The 24,363-nt window shown below is 41.8% G+C and overlaps 1 protein-coding gene across 1 annotated transcript in view; it reads right to left on the bottom strand.

Moving 5' to 3' along the window:
• Window positions 1-24,363, bottom strand: part of MCF2 (MCF.2 cell line derived transforming sequence) — a 105,305-nt gene that overhangs the window by 18,288 nt on the left and 62,654 nt on the right. Inside the window, exons 5-21 of the mRNA XM_054996769.1 lie at window positions 23,839-23,958; window positions 22,132-22,248; window positions 21,202-21,351; window positions 19,101-19,225; window positions 17,390-17,504; window positions 17,057-17,176; window positions 16,105-16,296; window positions 14,887-15,078; window positions 13,978-14,149; window positions 12,628-12,723; window positions 10,444-10,532; window positions 8,752-8,840; window positions 7,646-7,712; window positions 4,185-4,300; window positions 4,012-4,081; window positions 936-1,028; window positions 344-436 (exon numbers count right to left, since the gene is read on the bottom strand). Coding sequence (XP_054852744.1) covers window positions 344-436; window positions 936-1,028; window positions 4,012-4,081; window positions 4,185-4,300; window positions 7,646-7,712; window positions 8,752-8,840; window positions 10,444-10,532; window positions 12,628-12,723; window positions 13,978-14,149; window positions 14,887-15,078; window positions 16,105-16,296; window positions 17,057-17,176; window positions 17,390-17,504; window positions 19,101-19,225; window positions 21,202-21,351; window positions 22,132-22,248; window positions 23,839-23,958 — 2,016 coding nt within the window. The remainder of the gene's footprint in view (window positions 1-343; window positions 437-935; window positions 1,029-4,011; window positions 4,082-4,184; window positions 4,301-7,645; window positions 7,713-8,751; window positions 8,841-10,443; window positions 10,533-12,627; window positions 12,724-13,977; window positions 14,150-14,886; window positions 15,079-16,104; window positions 16,297-17,056; window positions 17,177-17,389; window positions 17,505-19,100; window positions 19,226-21,201; window positions 21,352-22,131; window positions 22,249-23,838; window positions 23,959-24,363) is intronic.

Raw genomic sequence — 24,363 nt, 5'->3', positions numbered from 1 at the left:
TGAGATGTCACATTAAATGGCAAGCAGGAAGTAAAGTTATGTATGTATGTATGTGTGAACATGCTAACCTATAATTTGCTTGCAGTTACTTGAATCAAACTGATATAAAGGGATGCATCTATTCTGTACTTTTTAAAAAAATACAAAAATGTGGACGTGCCAGCTCTCAGCAAAGGAGGTGGCATTTAACTGTTTCTTTCTATGCTAATTCACCTCCTCCACAGTGGCTGACTGCTCAACTGGGAAAACCCGCCCCTCCCCCCCACGTATTTCCTTCCGCATGGTGCAAGCAGTACTTATATGAAGTTGGCTTATATGGAATGTGGGAAAAGAGAGTCGGTACCTTAAGAAGCAACTGGTACTTCGTCAACCGCTGCACTGGTTTCAGCAAGTAGGAATCTAAACTGAGTTTGTGTTCCAGTTTTCTTTGGCATTCCTGCAACATAACAGAAAACACAAACACTGCATATCATGTATGTTTAAAAATATTCTTTCAGAATGGGCAGACCTTCAGCAGGCAGGGATAATTTAGAAATCCCCTTAGTTGGACAGCAAAAGTGACAGTCATCAGCTCAACTTTTAGCTGCCATGTGACTCCCGAGCCCCTTTTTGCAGCCGATACTGAAACTAAGTATGTCACAGGGAGGTACCTTCTCCCCATGTTGTTTTAAGTACATTTTTATCCTGCCCTTCTTCCAACGTGATTTATGTAGTTCTGTTTTTTCCAGTTTACCCAGTGAAGCAGATTAGGCTGAGAGAGAATGATTGGCCCAAGGTCACCCAGACAACTTCCACGACAGAGTCAAGAGTTGAACTTTAACCACTGCACCACATCTGTCCCCAGTTTACTTATTCAGGGCAGTGGTGGGAAGGGGATTCAGACCAAAAAATAGTGCAGGGGGAAGAGTTAACCCTCCTCCTCCCAAGTTGCATACCTGGAAAAACAGGCTTTCAGCACACTGCCTCCACAGAGATTCTGACCGTGGCTTATTCTGACAGTATTTCTCATACATTTGAAAATCTTCCCTCTGTGCGCAAAAATAAATAAGCTATTTCCAGTAACATAAACACAAGTTAAACATGCTCTGATACAACAAGCAGCCTCCTCTGAGGTTTACTAATCTTGCTGCATCAGAAGTGATGGAAAGATCCAGCCATATTAATTGGTCCTTGTCTCGCCTCTTATCAATTACATCAGTTGGGAACACCAGGGGCCACAATGCTTTTAAGGGCCAAGCTACACATGACGAATGACACTTGAACAGCAAGTGTATTTCTCCCTGTTCACTTGCCCTCCACTCAATCCACTTGCTGTTCAAGTGTCATTCGTCATGTGTAGCTTGGCCCATAGTTCAGCATTCAATGGAAAGTTGCCTCCAAACCCCAAAACAGTCACATTTGATTTCAAAAGAAGGAACTTTGCAAAAATGAGGGGATTAGTCAGAAAGGTGCTGAAAGGGAAAATGAAGCGACTCAAATTCCTAGAGGATGTTTGGAAACCATTTTAAACCACACTAACTGAAAGCCAAATAGAAAGTATTTCTGTAATGATTTTAAGTAAATGTGTGTGTGTGTCTTTAAATGCTTGGTGTGGTATAGATGAAGAGTGGGGGTGAAAGAGAGGGATGAGTGAGTGATATGATTGGTTGATTATTGAGAGTGTGGGCGGAGTGAATGCAGTTTTAGACTGAGAGTGGAGAAAAAAGATTCAGTCAGGGCAGGAGAGGCAAGCTGTGTGCAGCCTGAGTATTTTTAAGCAGTTCTGAGAGAAATATTTAGTCAGGAGGAGAAAGCACGCAAGCTGTGTGTGCGCCTGAGAAGTCTTACTTGTAATTGATAGAGAAATTGATATCAAAAGCAGGCAAACTGTGAGTGAAGCCTGAGAGAAGATCTATGTGACTGGGTTTAAATAAAGTAACTTTAAGAATTGAGAACTACTCTTTGGAAACCACCAAGTTTTAGAAATAATATGAAACCGATACGCTTCTCATAAAAATAAAAGTTTATTTTGTTTTTTTAAAAATCCCAGAGTTATTTCTATAGCCCATTCCTTTCCTCAGGGCCATATAGTACCACAAAAAAGCCAGACCCTTGGGCACGTTACTAAAAGGAGAAATTTAAGTTATTCAGGAATTTAATTCCTGGTGGCAGCGATCTACCAAGAGGGGGCAAGAATAAAAGGCTTAAGGACCAAATCTACCCAAGAGAAAAAAAGGAGTCATAACAATTTCCCAGTTAAAGAAAAGCACTGCCTAGTTTAAAAGAATGCCTGCATGGTTAATGACTAGGGTTACCAATTTCTAGGTGGGAACTGGAGCTCTCTTGGAATTGCAACTGATCTCCACACTACAGAGACCAATTCCCCTGGAGAAAATGGCAACTTCAGAGGGTGGACTTTGTGGCATTATACCCTACTGAAGTTCCTCCCCTTGCCCAAAGCCCACCCTCCCCAGCTCTGCCTCAGATCTCCAGGAATTTCTCAACTCAGAGCTACCAACCCTACTAATGACCCAAGTCAAGGAATCCATAAAAGGCAAAAAAGCTTTCTCTGAAAAGTGGAAAGCTTACCCCAACAGAGTGAACAGAAGAGAGCAAAATAAGTGTAACGTAGCAATTCGGTAAGCAAAATGAGAATCTGAGGAGAGTATTGCTAAATTTATAGAATGTTATTAAAGATAGAATTATTAAGCACATAGAAGACCAAAACCTGCTGCAACCACACTAATCTTCTGGAGTTTTTTGAGAAAGTGAACAATAATAAAGGTGATCCCACAGAAACTGTACAACTGGACTGCCAGAATACTTTTAACTAGGTACCTCACAAAAGACTCATGAGTAAATTTAGCAGTCATGGGATTACATGATGGGTCCTTGTATGGACTAATAATTGGATAAATGACAGGAAGCAGAGAGTAAGAATAAATGGACAGTTCTCTTAAAGGAAATTGGTAGTGGGGTCCCACAAAGATCAGTATTGGGACGAGTGCTATTTCATTTGTTCATAAATAATCTGGAACTGGGAGTGAGCAGTGGGGCAGCCAAATCTGCAGATGGTATCAGATTATATAGGATGGTGAAAACCAAGACAAATTGTGAGTTACTACAGGAGAATCTCTCTAAATTAGGTGAGTGGACAGCAGTAGGACAAATGAAGTTTAGTGTGGCTAAGTGTATGGTGATGAACAGTGGAACAAGAAATCCCAATTAAGTATATGCTGATGTGGTCTGAACTAGCTGAGAGGGATGGAAAGAGATCTTGCAGACATAACGGAGAGTTTGATGAAAATGCCAACTCACTGTGTGGCTGCACTGAAAAAGGCCAACTCCGTGCTGGAGATTATTAAAATAGGATTTGAAAAAAAAACTGTATAGATCCATGGCCTCATTTGGAATACCATGTACAATTTTGGTTGCAGAACTAGAAAAGTTACAGAAGAGCACAACCAAGATGATTAGAGAGTTGGAGCACCTTTCCTATAAGGAAAGGCCAAAGAGCCATGTTAACTAAAGGGAGCCTACATATTCAGAGGCAGTAAACCTCTGAATACCAGTACTAGGAGGAATCATCAGAGGAAGACCTCAGACTCTATGACCATTGGACTTCCAGGGCCACTGGTTGGCTAAAGGGTGAAACAAGATGTTGGATTAGATGGACTGCTGGTCTGATCAAGCCAGGCTCTGCTTATGTTCTTATAATGCAGAAAAATGCAGAATCATGTGCTCTCAAGAGAAGTTAATTGGAAGAGGTGGGACCTAAGCTTACAGAGGTAAAATGGGAATGGACACTTTGTCCCTCTGATGGTATTTCAATATCATTCCATTAGCACTTCTCCTAAATATGAATGGTTTCCTGTAGAGAAAAAAAGACACCATCCCCAGTGATTTTTAACTACACAATTTATTGTTGGACAATGAATCATAATTAAACAGTTTTTGAAGTGCCCCTTACAGCTTTCTCCACTCATTAAACGAGAATAATCTGTAGCCAGAGGGCCCGTTATGCCTACTCACCCTTTCCAAAAAACAGTATCCTACTCTTTCTGGTGCTTCAAGACAACTCTCCAAATTGTGCAGGAAAATTCTGAAATAAGAGAAGGAGGAAGACATGAAAAATGAACCATCTTCTCCTACAATTTGCTATTCGAGTAAGGAAGACCCACAGTGCAGATATTGCTAGATTCTACCTGTTATGGAAGTCGTAGATTTCAGGCATATTTCCAAACAGAACATCTTTTCTGTTTCTCAAGACAGGGGGCAAGAGAAAAGCCGTAGTTGGGTTATCCATTTCTGCCCGATAGCCCTACAAACAACAACAACAAAAAATCAGCCTGATAGCCACACAGCCGTTGTTATGAACACACAGGGGTCATTTCATAGAAAAAGAGCTGGAGGAACTCATTAGCATGACTCATTAGCATACACCATGCCCCTTGACATCACTGGAATTGTGTCATTGCCACAACTGATTTGCATATGTCACACCCCCTGACATCACCGATCCTGGCTGTTTTGGACCCAATCCTGGCCATTCAGGGCCAAAATTGGGCCCAAAATGGCAAAAAGGGGCTGAAAATGACCGAAAGGGGCCCAAAATGGTCAGGATCGGGCCGCTGCTGAGTGGGAGAATGATCCACCACCTGTCAGAGGCCCAATCCGGGCTGTTTCAGCCCCAATCCAGGCTGAAACGGGCCCAAAATGGCCAAGAGTCAGGTGGGCGGGGCCACCTGACATGTGACCTCTTTGGGGAACTGCCAGAACTGCGTTCCTGCGCATTCCCCCTCGAAATGAGCCCTGTGAACACATATTATTTTTATACCACTTTTCAACAAAAGAGCTAGCAAAGCAGTTTTCAAAAATTATAGCCACAATAAAATTAACAAAACTTAAAACACCCACAAAGCAACTCTAAATTATCAGAAAAATCCCAAACCACGAGAAACAGATTCAAAAAGAAAGGTTTCCAGCAGCCTTCAAAAAGATAACAGGGAGACGCTCAAATGAACGTTCTGGAGGAGAGCATACTATGACTCTGGGACTGCAGTAAAAAGGTCCTGATTTTCATGGAAGTCAATTTTGCTAGCTGGGGCAAAGAACAAAAAATGAAAAAGGAGGACTATCTTACAAAAAGACCTAGAATGAACAACACCAGGATGTCCTGAGGGCTCACATGACTAAAAGTTCTTCTGGAGAACAACAAAAATCCCCTGTACATAGAAAACTTGTACATCAGGGAAGAAAGAGAAGTTAAAACTCTTCTTCTGGATATGCTAGCTTTCTGTAAGCAGGGAATAAAACAAATATAGAACAGCATTTATTCAGTCAAGTGTGTCTTCCAGCTGACTTCCCTAGAAATCTGAAGTGGCCCAGTCCAGGGTTAGATTTACCACTTAGGTGATGAAGGCCCAATTGGGCAATTCACGTAAAATTTTCCTATACAGAAAGAAAACCACTTATGCTACCATGGTTTACAATGGCTTAAATATCATGATACAGTGGCATATTTGCATGCCACTGTGCTTATTTCTTGTAAAGGGAAAATGCAAAGGTGAAGCACACACAATGGTTGCCATGGAGATGCCACCCAAGATGGCCTCCCTGTGGAGAATGGAAGTATCCATCAAGCAGGTCAACACACAGCAGTCTATATCTCTTTGGGTCATAATCCTAGAAGTCCCTAGGCAGGCACTGCAGGGCACCAGCCAAGACCCTCACCCAGAAACAAGAGGGCCACTGCCAACCCTTGGAGCTATCCCAGCCCTGTTTCTTCTCCTTTCAACAGATGCTGCCTGCAGGTCTGTCATCTTTGAGTACCAGCAAAGACATGAGAGGAAACTTAACCTCTGGGCAGCTGTAAGTACTGGAGAGAGAGGACAAGGTAGAAGGTCCTCTCAAAGAGAGGGCCCATTGAGGGCCTCTTTCCCAGGGCTTGGCACCAAATAGTTGGCATTACTTCTGGGGGACATGTGGAGGCTCAGAACATGATGGCTCCAGTCCAAAAGGAGAGCTATATAATATTGCTACAGATGACCCATCAGAGAAAAATCATTTTCGGCAGGGTCCCCATGGTAATTGTAATGTTTGCTCCAGTTCTCTGTGTTAATACCAAAGGACTCTTTGTTGCCATGGACAATTCCCAGAGGTATGTTTGTCTTGTTCACACATATCAATAGATAACACAACACCAAGCAACCTGTTCAAAAGCGGAGTGGATACAATTAATAATACTCTCATAATGACTGGGGGAGGCCAAAATGTCTGTTTACAATACTCTCTTGAGTACTGGGGAGGTCAAAACTTCCACATATCAAATACCAGAAATCAATGACCATTTTCCTGGGAAGAAGCACACAGGCCAAGGGACGGCAATGCTTTCTCGACTTCTCCTTGGTATGATCTGCTTGCTTTCATGCAATTTCTGAAACTTGGAAAAAGCCATTCCTTATTAAGCCCTACAGGAGATTTAGGGTGGGTTTGCACATGTAGGGGACAGAATCCTAAGGTGATAGAACAGACTATCCTACTTTAGATTGCAGATAAAGAATCATATTTTGGAATGCTTCCCCTGTTAAAAATTCCCTCCAAACAGAAAACTAACCAAAGAAAAAAAGGAGATGAAACTCTTTCTTCCTGACATGCTAGTTTTATATCTGAAGAGTTTGTGTGTGTGTTATTATATAACACATTAAATCTTAAAACCTTAGATCTTACAATTCTATTACATGCATACGGGTATTGAGGAAAGAGTATGGTCTAATTAATAGCCTATTGTTGGAAAAGTATCTCTATAAACTATTAATACATGGTTTTATAGAATATGGAATACAATAGTGATGTCCAATTATTGTAGACAAATCAAAAACAGTACATGGATTTTTATCACAAAGTATTTTTTAGAGCAAAATCAAAACAGAACAACAACAACAACAACAACAACAACAAAAACAACAGCATTTGATTTATATACCGCCCTTCAGAACAACTTAATGCCTACTCAGAGCGGTTTACAAAGTATGTCATTATTATCCCCACAACAAAACACCCTGTGAGGTGGGTGGGGCTAAGAGAGCTCCAGAGAACTGTGACTAGCCCAAGGTCACCCAGCTGGCTTCAAGTGGAGGAGTGGGGAATCAAACCCGGTTCTCCAGATTAGAGTCCCACGCTCTTAACCACTACACCAAACTTGGATCATCCAAGAAACAAAGGGAGGGTTGTCAGTGTAATATGGCAGGCAGTGTCTTATATTTAGTGTTCTGGGAGTCTGTGATCTTTGCCTACAAAAGAAGGAAATTAGAATGATCTTTGGGTCCTCATTAGGGAGAAAAGTGGAATTCATATGAATAAAATTGCCTTGTCAAATAATCTCACTTCCCTCCTAGGTAAACTGTGAAGCAAAAAGGCTTCAGAATAGGAACCTAGTTACCTTGATTCACTTCTCTGTCTCCTAGGCTGGTTGAAGCGTGGAGTAAGGGTGGGATAAAAATGTAAAAAAACAAATATATCAAGGTTGATATTAAAAGGAGTGAAGTTACACTCAGCCTGTATGTAGCATTTTACATCAAGATAATACATGGGCAATAAGAAAGGCACAGAATTAAGATGGACCTGCTAAACGCATCTAAGGGAACACCAGAAGAGGTACACTCACCATCAAGACGGTGAACAATTCCTCCACATATACCCGTTCAGTTTCTATAAGCTCATTTATCACATGGCTGAAATTTAAAAAAAAGATAGATCAAGGCTGGAAAAAAGCAGTAGAATACAATTTGGCCACATAAATCAGTTTCCTAAGAATCTTAGTAAACAAAAACAACCATTTCTGGTCCTCATGCTTTCAAAGGAAAAAAAAAAAGAGGCTCTAGGACAGTGATGGCGAACCTTTTTGAGCCCGAGTGCCCAAACTGTAACACAAAACCAACTTATTTATTTCAAAGTGCCAGCACTGCAATTAAACCTGAATACTGAGGTTTTAGTTAAGAAAAAACAACTCATACAGTTGTCCCAACTAATTAACAGCTCTCTCTCTCACTCACTCAGGAGCCACGAATGAAAGTAAAGCAAGTTAAATCAAAGCAGTTTGCCCTTCTTTAGACCAGCTGCCCTGCTTGCAAGCACTCTCTCTCTCTCCCTCGCTCAAGAGCCACGACTGAAAGTAAAGCAAGTTAAATCAAAGCAGCTTACTCTTCTTTAGAAAGCTAGCCCCAGCAGCCTGGCTGCTGCCCCCCGCTTCCTGCTGCTAAAGAGACGGGCAGCAGGGAGGCAGCCTTGAGGAAAAGGAATCACGTGGGCAGGGCCAAAACCCATGTGATCTCTGCTCAGAGCTACTGGAATGCCGTTGCAGGCGTTCCCCCTCCAAATGAGCTCTGGACCTAGTGATCGGCGACTTGGCTTGCGTGCCCACAGAGAGGGCTCTGTGTGCCAGCTGTGGCACGCGTGCCATAGGTTCGCCATCGCTGCCCTAGGATGTGGTTAGAACTAGAAGCCACCTTATTGAAACTTAGCAGGTCTGAGTCTGGAGAAGAGACTCCCCTGGGAACCTCCAGCATCCCAGTCATGCTGTCTTGAAGGAAGATATAAATGGGATAAAAATAAAATTAATAAAAGAGTAAGAATGACCATGTGGGTCACACCTGCGGGGTTTGGAAGGCACTTTAAAAGACAGAAGCAAAGACCGTTTTTCTAAATAGATGCAGGCATTTTGTGGTTCAGCACACAAGCTGATTTAAGAGAAGTGTATGAAAAGGTACTTACCTTTTCAGCATGTCTAAACTGTCTTCACTTTCTGAAATAAAGTATTGCAAGGAATTCCTTTTTTCTTGATAATCGTGCATAACTTCAATCTGCAGGTAAAAAGTAACAGACAAGCACAAAAGATAAACTTTTCTAAAATAAGGGAGGGAAAGCTTTTTAAAATGGATCAAATATCTGACTGATCACACATATGTTTTAAAAGATATATTGTTCATCAAAAAGTTTTCAACATAATGAAGTCATTTTCTGGTGTGATGGAGGAGTTGTGGTTCACTCTGAAGACAGATTCATTAAAAATCTAAACTGGAGATTTTTCATTAATCTGGCTTCAGCATGACCGTCAGCTCCCCCGTCACACAGCGCAAAAGGGGAGTGCAGGAGCACGCAGGAGCTTCTCCCCCTTGCCAAGCCAGATGAGGGGGGCCAAGCGGCAGCAGGTGGGGTGTGTGTGTGTCAAGCCTAGGTGGTTATCAGAACAGACTGCACAAATTCAAGTATTCCTTCATTAATAATACCCAGTAAACAGAAAAGTAGCACAGAATGCAAAAGGGTAGAATAGAAGTTTTCTCCCTGACATGCTCATTTGTTATTTGCAGGGATTTTTCATATCAGGGAAGCATTAACCATGTAGCCCACACCCCAAAGTGGCAGAATCTATTCTACCATTCTTCTGCTGCATGGAGGTAAACCATACACCTCCACTGCACTGCTATTGTGAAACAAAGCTGTGAATGTAAACAAACATAAGGTCTTTTATGATGTGAACAATGGACGAGGCAATTTCCCGCTTCGGCTTTCTCCCTGGGACATAGGGGTCAACTGTCCAACCCAATTTTAAAAACAATGAAATTCAAACAGAAACAAAACAGCAATTTCTATGAAACTAAAAGTCATGGTTTAAAAGCAGGTAGCAGGCCAGTTCACCCCGTCACAAGATGCCTGGAATTCTTGCAATGAACAGTCAGAAAAGCATTGCTTGGGGGCAGGGCTCAGGGGGCAATCAGCTGTCCCTCCTGCCCATTAGAAGAATGACATCAGGATTAAATGAAAAGGTGAGCAACTTGCCACTTACCCAGTGGCATTATTTGGTTTTAGGGAATATTTGCCAATCTGATTAGAAGGTGAATGAGAAGTCTAGCAGAATGGTGGGAGGTGAAGGAGGGTGCGGTAGGTTTTTTATTGACATCTTTTGTATGTCCTGGGTAAGTCCTTTTTATGTCCTTCCTGTTTATATTATACTGTATTGTATTGTGTTGTAAGGAAGTTTAAATGACTGATATGGGGTCAGTTGTCGGGTTTTTGGGTGACAGTTGTTATTTTTATTTCTTTTATTATTGTGCATATGTTTGTATATTTACATTAGTACATTTTAATTAAAAGGAAATATATATATATATATATGTGTGTGTGTGTGTGTGTGTGTGTGTGTGTGTGTGTGTGTGTAATTAATATAAATGAAATAAAATTTCATTAGCTTATATATATTAGCTTATATATATATATATATAAATAAATAAATATATATATATATATATATATATATATAAAAGCAAATGAAATTTTATTTTTTCCTTTTAATTAAAATGTATTAATGTTATTAACATTTTAATTAAAATTTATTCATATTAAAATTTTAAAAAAGAAGACTAGCAGAGTATTTTACATAAATAATTTGGTATTTTCTTTACCTACCTTGCGGGAGTTTTGTGACTTCCTTGATGTTTTCTTCCCAGGAAGGGAGATATCGAATGAAAATTTCAAACTAGAATTAAAATCCACACCTTGGACATTAAAGAAAAATAATTGTCCAGATTATACTCTGCAACTCAAGTGAAATCCCACAAATAAATTGATGTTCAATCCTATTTAAACCACCCTTTCTTTAAATGGAATTATATTCCAATTAGCCATGCCTGGAGGCAAAATACATGCATTTTTAAAATTGATAAAACATTCAAAAGAGAGAAAAATTGTTAGGAAAGAAATGATTAATTGTAACAGAAAAGGAGCATAATAAACACCATTCAGGAACAAAAGATTATTCCTTCAAACAAATAATAATGTTAATAGAAATGAACAAAATTGGTGAGGGGGAAACAATCATGCAGTTCTAATAGCATACCAGGAAATTCACCACTTGCTGTGATATAAGGACTCTAGCTTTGATGCTGGCTTGTTGGTGATGAAGTTCACTATGCAAAACTTTAAAGTCAACTTCTACATTCTTTGACTGCCATCTTTGTGTGGGAATGGGAAATATCACCACCACATTACTGCCTCACTGTAGCACATTCAGACCACATACAAGTTGTGGGTTGGATCCAACCAACTTTTCTGCTGGTGAAACAAAATGGAGGGGGTCCCCTTTGACCACGAAAAAAGGCTATGTTCAGGATCACAGGCGGCATGTACAAAAGCTAAGTGGAAAGGGGGCTGTAGAAAGGAGGAGGATAGAGTGAAACTGAGCAAATCAGCTGGCTGGATCCAACCCAATGTTATTTTTTTTGTAAAATGACTTGATAAAAAATCCATACATAACAGGTTGGAAGTTATGGGGGATGGGGACACTAAAGGTTATAGATATCACTCCTATGATCTTCAATTTATATTTCATCTCCAAAAATCAAAGACTGCTTTGGACGATACAGGCATGGAAGGGAAACTTACTTCCTCATCCCCTCTCCCCAAGCATGCTTGCCCTGCCTACAACACCAGCAGGCATCCAATGCCCAATTAACTCGTAGAACTCATTGCAGCAGGATATGGGCAGGATATGGAGATGGCCTTTAAAAGGAAAACACACAAAAAAATCATAGAAGATAGATCCATCAGTGGCTACTAGCCATGATAGCTAAATGGAACCTTTATAATCAGAGACAGTAACTTTCTGATGACCAGTTGCTGGAGGCAACAACAAGGAGAATTGACCTTCTGGGGGCATCTGGGTAGCAGCTGTGAGAAAGAGGATGCTGCTCTAGATGAACAACTGCTTTGATCCAGAAGACACTGCCAAAATTTGGCCAAAGCTGATACCTATAGATTCCATGATACCTATAGATCTGGGGATCAATCCTGCATGTAGAACCTCTGCATGTCAAAAATGGCCAGATTTGAATGGCCATCTTTGTCATGCTCGCTGGCATTGAAGATAAGGTGCACCCTTATCCTCCCCTCTGTCCCCTCACTGCTCATAGGGTTGTACGTCATCCATTTAGGACAGTCAGCCTTTTATGCTGAAAATCTAACTGTGGCACAGAAAAAGCGACTGTCTACTGTGTTTTAGGGATGCATGAATATGCCCTTTTCCATTTCTTTTTGTTCTCAGACACTGTATTGTGAGCCTCCAGCCCTGCTCATTTCTGTTACACCCTTTTAATGCTGTAGATATGCCACTGACACAAAAGCAAGTGCATTAATTTATAAAATTGGTATCAGAAAACAGAAAATGGCATGAAAAGGAAGACTCGGGTTTGCTTCACAGAAGGCAGGTCAAAAGAGCAGGGGTGGGAAATCCAGTAGCAGCATTGTTTGTTTTAAAAATTAGGTTCTGCTTGGATATCACAAAAGAAGCAAGCATCATTCCCTGATACATCTTTTTCTCTGTCTTCTTCCCACTTCTTTAAAAAAAAACCAAACCAAAATATGCAGCTTGATGAAGAACTCTGGAGAACTCAAAAGTTTGCTCACTACTTTGTGATGATTTGGTTGAGCTTTAATAAGTAGTAGTGCAGTTGTTCCTGTTTGGGGATATTTTCCTCCTCCTAACGGACCAACCTGGCTATGTGCGGTTTTATTTTTGAGAGACAAAAGAAGTTTTTGTATCAAATGTATTTACATTTTTAAAAATGTTGAATATCAGTTATATAGAAGAAGCACCTTTAACGAAGTAATGGGCAAAAGATGTAGGGAGAAAAACTGATGCGGAGGAATGCAAACAGATATGAAGAGAAGGTACCCCGTCTTCAAACTGTTCTGTTGCAAAATAAAATTATCACAAATTACTATTCCGGCAAGGCCCAAGAGGTGCCAGTCATACCAAGTTAGAAATGATTTTCCAGAAATGGAAACATAAAATAGCATATTGATGGATAGGTTCATGCAGAACAAGCCCCCTGACTAAAGTAGTTCAAAGTGAGGTTTTGCTCACGGGTCCAGGTTCAAATCCTTCCCAATCAACAGACTTAATGAACTGCTCTAGTCAAATCTTGGCCTCAGTTCACCATCTCTAACATGGTTAATGCTTTTGTTAAGCAAAAACTGTCACCTCTCCCCTGCAAATAAAAGGCCATCTTAAGAATACTGAGATTTGGTTTGCAAAGTGTTTTATCTTCCTCAAAGGCTGCAGTGATTGTTATATAAATGTCAATAACATTTCTGAATATCAGAGCAATATGTGTTTCTTAAATAGATTCCTCTGACTGCATCCTGTCTTGCTGCTGCCACTCACCTCTTAAAATAACATGTATGGTCTCTGGCTGTAATCCCAAAGACTTTAAACTGGGCAAAAATTGATATGTACTGAACATGCAAAGAAGAACATGGCCACAGACCTGGCCTACAAAACTTGCAGATTGCCAAGCAAAATGCAGCCCATTGGTGAGAGAGGGAGATACGTCAGAGACTGTTTTCGTTGCATGGCTGGGATTGCAAAAACGGGATATGCATGTGCATATCAAGTACCCTGGCAGACCAAAACACAAATCAGGCAGCCTGCACACAGCTTGCGTGCAGACCTCCTCAAGAAGAAAATATCCAGAGTCTTCATATGGGTCTTGAAAAGACACAGCCATTGTATGTCGGAAGCAAATGCTCCTTTTCCAGTAAGCACACTCCATGCTTAAATCAGCTTCCTATTAAACGAACCACACACACATTTAAAATAGTGGCATACTGAAGGTGTGATGCAAATGAATAATACCAATTGCAAAAAGTTCCCACCGTGTAAAGTGAGCTACAAGAAACCTAAAAATATTTAGGTCTGGCAACTTCAGAGGAAGTGGCAGGGTATTTTAAAAAATACAGCTGTGAAACTGCTCTGGTCATCTGATGAAAGCTGTGCGGTTAATAAATCAGTGGCACTCGCCAACAAGTGGCTTTTGTAGCTAGATTTCTAGCCTCACTGGAAAAACAAAACGACCATTTCTCCATCCCATTCTTATTCATACTTTCTCAGGCTTCTCTCGTGAATGTGTCTGGCCTGGATACCATAACTTAAAAGCAGGTTACCATGTTTGGGAGAGAACAACGGAGATTTTGATCGAGACGGGTTTTCCGGCCGAGGGGCTACCAGCTGCACAGGGCGAGCCTGCTTGTCTGCCAGCTTTCTGAAGCAAGCTTGCCTGTTTTCAAACATGCTGCGCACATTCTCAAGCTTGATCTGGACCGTCTGTATCCGTGCCTGTGGATTCCATTAGGGAGACTACCATTAGCATCAGAACTGACATTCTGTTTTTATTCTGGTCAAGTGTTCATGTTCATCTACTCTGAAGCCCAGATCCTGTAAGGCTGAGAATGGCTTGAGGCACAAGCAAGTCACTTTGGGTAAAGACTGAAGCCAGCCTTTAAGCTACACTAGCTCCTCGCCCACACTGAGAACTTGACTTCACAATTTCCATTACAGAAGACTACTGAGTCACCCATGAATCAGAGAAGACTGTCCACTTTTTAAAAAATAAATTCTTTGAAGTGGCACATTTATTCCTCTGTATGTTCATCTTTGGCCTTTCACTTCCCAAATCACAAATATTTAAAACAGTTACAAAACTACTGTGGAAATGAGGTTTTTTCATGACATCTTGAACACTAAACAATGCCCTCTGCAGCCAGCTTTTCCCTGGTTCAAATCAACCATGCTTAAAATATGCAAAATAAGCTGTTTTTGAAGGTCAGCCTGGAACAGCAAAGGATATATTTGCCGTGAACACAGTGCATGAATAGGCCAGGGGTTGTTTTTCTATAGGGTCAAAAACCTGAACACTGATTCAGCAGAGAATAAAAGAACCAAATCAAAGGCCTTTAATCTGAGCTAACAAACCCAGGATCTTTAAGCATGTTCAGTCATCTCTGATCTGACAGCACTGCACAACTCTGGCCATGACAGGTGGGTGGTAAATTCAGCCACTTCTATGGGCTTACCTTTAGTTCAGGTGTTAAAATGAGCTCAAAGTCAGAGAACAGGGCCTGTGGATCAGTGTTTATGTGTGATGAAGAGCTCTCGAGGAATTTTTCTATGTCTTGGAGAGCTTTCTGGGCACCTTCCCGAGACTGGCATTTGTCCATTGGCTGGTTGGCTAGAAGGTACGCACCTTCATCGCAACACTCCAAAGCCTAATGAAAAAATAAAATAATTGTAGAATGAGCTGAGTCATCTAGCTCAAGGTACGGCCAACTGTTTGTGAGCAGCTTCATGACAGCCTACAAGCTGAAGGTATTCCTAGACACAAGAGAGGAAGCCACGAGGGGTGAAATCCTTGACTTCCTCAGAAATGCTCATATTTAATCCTCCTCTATGGTTCCTGCATTGCTTCTACCCTGTAGGCAAATAAAGACAATCTGCAAGAGTGTGGAATTCCACCATCACTGGCTTCTTCTATATTTCCCTCTACCATGGTTCCTCCTCTTCCACCAAAAAATTAGTTCTTTCCGAGCTGTTGGCCACTCAGGGGGTCCATTGATACATACATCTATAGTAAGTCTCTTGTATGTTGACAAGAACCTTGGCAGAACTTGATGGGAGCAAGGGAATCTAATAGCAAGCAAGCCTAGACAGACCAGAGATTTGAAACACGACTAAAGAGGTTCACTGACGGGTGGAGAAAGCTAGAAGCCAAGCTATGCCTGCTCAGTGCAAGGAATTCTGAAATTCTGTCGTAAAGTAGTCCAGATTCAACATCAACACCAATAAAAATATCAGGTCTGCCCCCTAAGAAACATATAATTGTAGATTTTTTTCTGATTTAGCATTTAGTCATTTCTGCCACCTTTATTTTGTATAATTTATTCTTGTGTTGCTAATCACAATGCAGGGCCAAGAGCCTCACAGGGCCTCCGAAGTTCTGCAGTCTGTAGCAATCTTATTCAGCTATCTCTCCGGCTCCTGAAATCTCAATAGGCATTGCCTGGTCAATTTTAGATACAGATTTGCAGCCATAAGAGCTGGTAATTTGTTCTTTTTTAAAAAAGAATGAATAAATGAACATAGAATTCTCAGGAAGGTCAACTGTGTGCTACGTTCTGCACTATATTTTGTTCTCCAATGGAAAGTTGCACACTCGCACCCTGGCCATAATTATACAAAGTCAGAATTTGAACACAATGCTCTTGTGACACACAGTCCTGGTTGGGGGCCCTTACCCGCTGCAGGGAGGTGAGGAGGTCCAAGGTTTGCTGAAGCCTGCTGCGTTTCCTTTTGATCTCCTCCAGCAAGATGTCCGAATGGTGTCGCAATTCATTGCACTGCTGGCAGATCAAGTTGAGGGCATAGTGATGGTTTGCTGCTAGCTGGTGCCCATGAAGTATTACCACTTGTGCCTTTCCTGTCAAATCCTTTTAAATGAAAGTCAAAAAAAAAAAAACTTTAAAAATACATAGGGAGGCAAATTTTTTAAAATGCTGCTGTTACAAAGAGGGTTTTAAAAATATAATGATTCTGCTTCTCTAGAAAGATGGTTTATGCCGTTTTTATAAAGATTATGACTTTATTTGAATTCTGCAACTGTCTTCAGTGGTTAGGGTGGTTAGTTGATTCATCCAGTTTTTACTGGTACTTTGGCATGGCCTATCTGGATGCACTTGCTCTGCAACTAGATGTGCCAGCCCGAGGCTGGCAGACAGCAGGAAAGCCCTGGGGACAGGGACTTACCTTTTTAGGATCACGTTGTGCCAATGCCATAATGTCACTTCCGGCAAGACCTGGAAGTGACATCATCACTCTAGGGCAATGCTCTTGTGAATGCATAGCGAGAATGCCAGAACATCACCCAACACAAAGATGTCACTTCTGGGTTGTACCGGAAGTGACATCATGATGTCACTGTGACACCGTTTTCCCCATTTCCCCTGGCTATTTTCACTTGCTGACCAGCTAAGTGGTGGCAGGCACAGCTGGAGGGGGATGGGAGGTTCCCCACTGAAGTGGGACACTAGGTCTACCTGTTTGCACCATATCTACCTACAGCTCAGTCTCAGCACCACCCTGTACTACAGGAGTGAAAAAAGGTGCTCAGCTTATTTTCTCTCTCACTTTTGTGCAATTATTTTGCTCTATGGTTATACATTATTACCACAGTTGGAAAGACATCCTCACCTGTGCTGTTTTGTCCAAATTATCCAGGTCAGAAAGCCTCTGTTTGACTTGAGAGATGTTATCTCCAGAATCAGGCAGCTCTGCTTGCTGATCCGTTAAAAATCCAATGGCTTTACTGAGCTAAAAAGAAGAGGGCAAGAAAGGGGGGGGGCATCATTAGGCATTATTTACAGACAAAGCTTAAGGCTGCTACTCGGTTTGAGGGGATATTGACATTTTAAATGTTTTGGAAATGATTTCACTAACAGACCTATTTTAGGCATGTTTACTCCAGAAGTAAATTCCACCAAGTTCAATGGTTGTTACTCTCAGGCTTATGCTGCTTCAACCTACCTCTTCAAAATGTTGCTCAAATTTCCAAAGCTGTAAGTATTGCTCCATTTTGAGCTGATGCTTCTCCCAGAATCCGTCAAAAGCGGTTTCCATCTCATGTAACTGTGCAAGCAAACTTTTAAAGAAGAGGAAAATAATGCATTTTTTTTTTAAAACATGGTTTTTCTTCCACCCAAGTTTCTCTAAGGTGACTTACCACAACAAACTCTAACATAGTTCAATGCAAACCTACCTTGTGCAGCCCTCGATATTTCCCAGTTCTCAGAAGGTATAGCTCTTGACTTCTGGATTAAGATTTATTTGGCAATTACAATGTGCTTTTTAAGAACACGCACACTCTTAAAGTGAAATAGTATTATTAGTAGATATTTTTTAAAATCTACATGGATTACTGTTGGAAGATTAGTGTCTGATTAATGTGAGTGGGTTTGACCTAAGCAGATTAGAAACTGGGGAATGTTCATATTCTTTAAATATTTTGGACACTGCCTCAATGAGAGATAATTGTTAAATGTAAGGCCACAGATGGTTCTGTTGATGCATCACTCAAAGTTTGAAGAGGATACTGCCCAGATAAACAGAGGACAGAGGGGTCTGTGTGTGTGTGTGTGTCCGTGCACACGCATGCGTGCAAGTGTGAGAGAAAGGCTCCTTGGGAACTGCTTGGTCCCTCTCTCTGCAGATTTGATGAAGGTAATGGATCTTCTGCCCTGCAAGGGTGTCTCTGTCATCACCTGTGCTCCATTACATATTTATAAACAGAACAAATATTACAAAAACAGAAATATAAGTAGCAGTACCTTGTGTCTAGAACAGAAAGATATTGGTAACTCATGAACTAGATACAGAACATTGCCTATACTTAATGCTAGAAATCACTCTGGCTGCATTTTGAACAATTTCCCAAAACATTCTCAAGGATATTTGATGGGTCGACAAATCACTGAATAATTTCTAAGGCCACAAAGGGGCAGAAAACGTTTTTTAAAAGGCAGAGAAATTCAGTAGTAACTAGGTTCTATGCTAAGGAAGCTCACATTTTTCTCATATTTATGTGAGCTAGAAACTTGTGTATTGTTTTTAATAGCATGACAATCGACTCAGGAATGGATGACTGTTGCATTCCTCAATTCATGAACAAAATCACCAACCCTGCTGGTGACACCCTGCTTTGAGTGTGTACAGGAAGTTGTTTCCACATATAAAAGTGGTCCATGCTTGCAAACAGGTTCATCCTGCTATACAGGTTTTTACCCACAGCATCTTTTTTAGTCTAAAAAAGTGCCTTTCCCACATTTCAGCCACGACAGCCATGAACAGACGCCAAGACCCACAAGTTTGCCACTTATACAATGCATTCAGAGGGAATAATCTGAAAGAAGTCTGAAGGCTATTCTGGTATCAGGTATACTAACACTACAAATTTGTATTGACTACACAATAGTATGAAGGGCCATGGTGCTCTCCAAAGAATCTTAGGAACTGTAGTTTGTAAGGAGGCAACAAATGCTAGAGATCCATAGTTGCTCTCAGAGAACAAAAGCCCCCAAGATTCCTTGGGAAGAAGAAATGATTATTCAGTTAAGTACAAAATATGCCCATCTCTGTGTTAGTCATAGCCAACATAATGTTCCCCCAAGCATTATTTTACACAGCTATTCTAATCACTAGACTTAAAAAAAAACTGAAATAAGAGAATCAGTGCTCTCACCGATTGACTGTCTCCCAGTCTCCAGACTTCTCCTGCTCTTTTCCCTCTCTAAGTTCATCCATCTCAGGCTCTTCCAGACTGCATAAGAGCATCTTTCCCTCTTTGGTAACTGCTGTAATATCTTCCTGCACATATAACATGCAAAAAAAAAATCAAGGCAGATTAGCACAAACATGCTCTTGGGTTCCCATCACAAACTGATGTGATTTTACAGCACACTTCATAGTAAAAAACAAAATTCCTCTCCCTACCCTTTAGCCATGGCTGCAGGAGCAGTGACTGTGGCACCTGCTCTGCATTCAGAAAGTCCCAGTAGAATTCCTGGCACCTCCAATTAATATAAACAAGAAGCCAGTACTGGAAAAAAAATCCCTGGAGAGGAGCGGCTACCAGACAGAACAGCGAACTTTGAATTAATGGACTCAAGGGCTTGCCTTGGCGTAAAGCAGCTTCCTGTTTGGTGAGGGACGTGGCTCAATGGCAAAGTACTGGCTTTGCACACAGCAGGTCCCAGGTTAAACACCCTACAGACATCTCCAGTTAAAGGATCCTGGAATGCAGGTACTGGGAAATAACTTTCCGTGCCTGATGCTCTGCAAAGGAGCTTCTTGTGTTCGAGCCTAAGCATGTCCCATTTCCTCATTTTCATCCCCAGCTGCTCTCTTTTCTTTCTCCATCCTTCCTACTGATGAAATTTAAATGGGGAGCTCTCTGAGGAAGGGGACCTGTCTACAAACTGCTGTAAAGCACCCTGTAGGCTGATGGGGCTACGTAACACCACAGCTGTTGAAGCCAATATAATATTTAAAACTCCACAGAATAAATACCCAGTTTTATTCTTCTTCTAATGCTGTGTAGCATTACTACTGCACAAATTTTAACATGCAGCTTTTACACACAATTGCATGCAAAGATGTTTACACATTCACCCACAGAACAGGTGGGTGGGAACCAGAGCACAGATTTGGAAAAGGGAAGGGATTTTTTGAGTTCAACAACTTTGATCAACACCAAGAAATACAATCCAAGGTAGAGTTATGCACATAGATTCTCAGCATCTCCCACTGACTTGTGCAGGAGAAAGTACAATTCCATCCATGGTGTGAAACTCATGCTAGAAGGCAGAGCACCCCTTTCTCCACTTTCAAACATGGTGCATCTACTGTCCAGGGGCTAGTGCTAGCTGTCCTGCAAGCAGCAAGAATGCACCCCACAGCTCCCGTAACAGCCAACAACTTGCAATCTGACCCTAGAGCAATTAGGTCCTTCCACTCCCCAAAGTCACTTGAGGAGCACAGTCGTGGAGACCACTGGTGAAGATCTGACCAGTGCAACCAAAATGGCACCCAATGCACATCTATCCCATAATGCTCCTAGTCATTTGAGATGAGTGAGTCTCACAGACTTCCATACAAGGCTGGGAAAAGGCCAAACCAGATCCGTTCCTGCTCCCTCCAGATTCACAGGGATGAGAACAGATGGGAGGATGATGCATAGGGGGCCAGTTAAACTTCTACCTTCCGGTCTAAATCCAAATGAATGGCTCTGGCCACTCTACTTCACACACTGAAAGGCTTCCCAGGAAGAAACGGCTAACAGCTAGTAAGTATTTATCTCTTTTTCTCGCACATTTTAATTCTGCTCCTCTTCTAAGAAGCCCATAGCAGCATACCTCGTTTTCACTTCCTCCGTTTTGACCTCACAAGCCTCACCCTCCAGTGGGGGATAAGTTAGGCTGAGAAAGAATGACTGGCCCAAAATCAGTTGAGAAGCTTCATGAACTTGATCACTCTGATTCTAGCAGTGAAATCCTATGCAGAGTTACTCCAGTCTAAGCCTATTGAAATCAGACTTAGATTTCTCTGTCTGACTCTGCTTGGGATTTCACTGTAGTTCAGCATTCTAACCAGTACACCACACTGACTCTCTCAGTAGCAGGAATAGAACATGGATCGATATAGCAAAGAAAGAAAGAAAGAAAGAAAGAAAGAACGAACGAACGAACGAACGAACGAACGAACGAACGAAGTCAAGCAGAAGATCAAAGGCTAAATCCTACTTGAAGACCGAAGACTGGCTTGAGATCCATCAAAGCTCTTACCTTCAACTGGTAGTACTTCTCTGTGCGAAGCGCCAGGATGCGTTCAATTGAATAGTTGTCATCCGGCAACTCTGCTTCTGCCAGCTCCATGCCAAAGGCCTGTAACATCTGAGCAATTTCCTTCACGGTTAGTGCAAAACTTTCTATGGCCTGAGGAAACACACAATATGGTTTTCATCAGCTGGCCAATTACCTTACAGCTTCAACGCTGCAAAAGTTGCATCAAGGGCTGGATTTTTTAAAAATCCTGATCTTAGGTGATCAGTGTTCCTAAAATTCAAAGAAAATGTGACCAAATAAAATGCTTACTTCACTTGAAACGTGAGGGGATGCACTTTACCATGTTCAGGTACCAGGTGCTTATCTTGCCCTTCCCCCAATGCTCAGTCAGCCCTCCTTGATTCCCAATCAGTCTGTTCCAACTAATCACTTGTACTGCACCTATCAAGTTGCCTGGGCACTAAGCTTCTTTTGGTCTGCCCATCTCCACTGGTTTACTTCTTCTCCTCGCCTTCAGACCATCAGCACAGATAGATCTCTTGTTCAAAAGTGCACAGAAATTTTAAAAAATGTTCACTGAATACTAAAAACTGGATCCAATGGGTTCTTCAGCAAGTCACACAGCACTTTAACTTGTTCAAGCAAATCACTTTCACTGATTCTTTCCCTCCCACTGCACACCTGACACTCTCCCAGATCCCAGGATCAGTATCTCAGGGAGTGCTGTAGGGAAAGGGAAGCAGAAAGATTAATTTTGTGGGCAGGGCTCTACCTGCAGTCCTTGGAGTGCAATCTAATATAAGCAGCACCACCCTCCAGTCAAACCACAATTCATCATTTTTGAACCAGGTGATAACTTTATGTACCTCCCATTGTGTTTACCCTGATTAAGTCATAAAAATACTAGCAGAGGCTAAAAGAGGGACGTACAGTTCTGAAGATGACCCATTCACTATGGCAGTACTCCAGGGTGCCCCCAAACTCAGGAGTCAGCTGTTTCTCATCGATGTATGTCAATAAGTCACTGACTGAGCTCAGCATTACAACCTGGGGGAAAATAATGCATGTATTTACTAAAAAGATTTCTATATTGCAGGTAGCACAGCAAACTAACAACCAGCCGTCAAGGAAGAAGACTTCATGTGCCCTTGCAGCAAGAAGCAGACATTTAGCTTCTCTACTGGTTCTACAGAAACCCAGTCTTTGTACCCAAGTGCTTTTTATTTACGGCACTTTGCAAGTAATACTTGCCTCTGGAGGGGGAAAAAAGACCGAACTTTCCAGTAGAGTCTCATTTACTGAAGAATCAGCAGGGGACCAGAGAACTCTTAAAACCCCCTAAATTTAAGGTATTTGTTTTGTTTTATTTGAGGGTGAATACTAGTCACATAAATTTATCTATATAATTGAAAGTCTGGAGCTCTACCTCTTGGTCACCCTCCAGCATGACTAAGGAGCAGAGTCTACAAAATAGAGATGCGGCAGACAGGAGGCAGTTTGCTTGCTTCTCTCTGGCATCCACTGAGGTCTATGAGACAACAGTCAGCAGGGTAGGGACAGAGCTCGATCTACAATGAGGCAACCTGATGTGGTTGCTTCAGACAGCAGATTTGGGGAGAGCAGCAATCTCCAGCCTTACCTCCACCTCCCACTTGCCTGCTGCTTGCCACTCCAGCTCAGGAGTCAGAGGACATAATTCTCCTTAGCTTCTTCTCTTCCCCAGACATTTACAAGAACAGACCATCAGCAAGCATGGTTTATCTATCCCTGAACTCTCATTAGATTCCGTCTTGGCGCGAGAGTTCAACCACCTCATTTAGTTGCCTGTGGTCCAGGGCAACCCAAATGGTGACTGAACTTTCCCTCAAAAGAAAATAATCTTGCAGAAATTCAGAGAATCCAATAAGGCACACATGGCTTGCTGCACCCCTTTTAAAGGGGACTGGGGCAGGGAAGGATAATCTCCTTCAGGGCTGGCAGCAGCAGCAGCAGCAATGCAGGTGGATGGTAGCTTCTATTCAGCTGCAACAACAAGCGGGCCTTGGGTGGCAAAAGATTCTGAGCCATCGCGAGGTGAGGAAGGGGTGTGCGCTTGGACCACCTTGTCCACTGTACTTCCTTCTACAAATAGGTCCAGCACTCTAGTGCAGACAGTGTCCTAACTCTGAAGACTCTAACAGACCTGGTAAATAATTATGTAAAGTAAATAGCAGCAGCAAATTTAAGACTTGTAACTGTTTTCATAGCTTAATGCTCACAACCCATTACCTGGGATGGTTGGGGTGGTAGTGAATGTTTTGCATGCACAGCTGTAGTTTGCATTTAGTGTAACTGAATTCTTTATCACAGTTGTTCAAGAACACACATTAAGGGAAAAACAACAAAGAATACAACGATGTGAAGAAGAGAGGTGGCCAAGGCTCAGCAGGAGGGCACCTGCTCTGCATGCCAAAGGTTCCAGGTTTAATCCTCAATTATAGGACCCCATGGAGCAGATGTTGGGAAAAAACTTTCTCTGCCTGAGGCCTCAGCAAATCACTGCCAGAGTAGACAACACGAAGCTAGATGCACCAAGGGTCTTATTCAGTGTACAGCAAGTTCACACAGATTTATCAGTTGTGTTGTTAATACTCATACCGGCAATTTGAGCAGGAAGTCCTCTTGACTAAACCGGAATCCAATGTCAGTAAAAGTGCGCTGGAAAAATCCAGTGGGTCGTAGAACCATCACAAGGTGTAAATTTCCAGGGAAAGAGGCCTATGGGAAACCGCAAAAGGGAAAATCAGTATCAAGGCCCCACAGGAAAACCAAACAGCAACTGGAGCGCAGGGAGACCTCTCTGTCACAGTGAAGAAAAAGTTTCAAAAATTAAGGGTACTTTCAGATTTCAGGGACAAGGTTGCAAACTTGTGGAAGTGGGAGCTGGATGCTCCGGGAGGTGCATGGCTGCCTCCCAAAACAGTCATCTTTGCTGCAGTGTTTCTTGTGCTTCTCAGTTTGTAGAAGCAAGAAGATTCTTCCAAAAGGGACATAGGAGCAAGAAAAGGGAAGCCTGAATGATCACAGGGTTAGAGCACTTTTCTTACAAGGGAAGGCTAAAAGTGGCGTATAAATGAAATAAATTAAAAAAAATAACAAAAACAATAAAGAAATGGCAAACAG

This window comes from Eublepharis macularius, chromosome 13 (genome assembly GCF_028583425.1).
Source record: "Eublepharis macularius isolate TG4126 chromosome 13, MPM_Emac_v1.0, whole genome shotgun sequence".
NCBI lineage: Eukaryota > Metazoa > Chordata > Lepidosauria > Squamata > Eublepharidae > Eublepharis > Eublepharis macularius.
The sequence above is the reverse complement of the archived record's forward strand: the minus strand, read 5'-3'. Positions and strand labels throughout refer to the sequence as shown.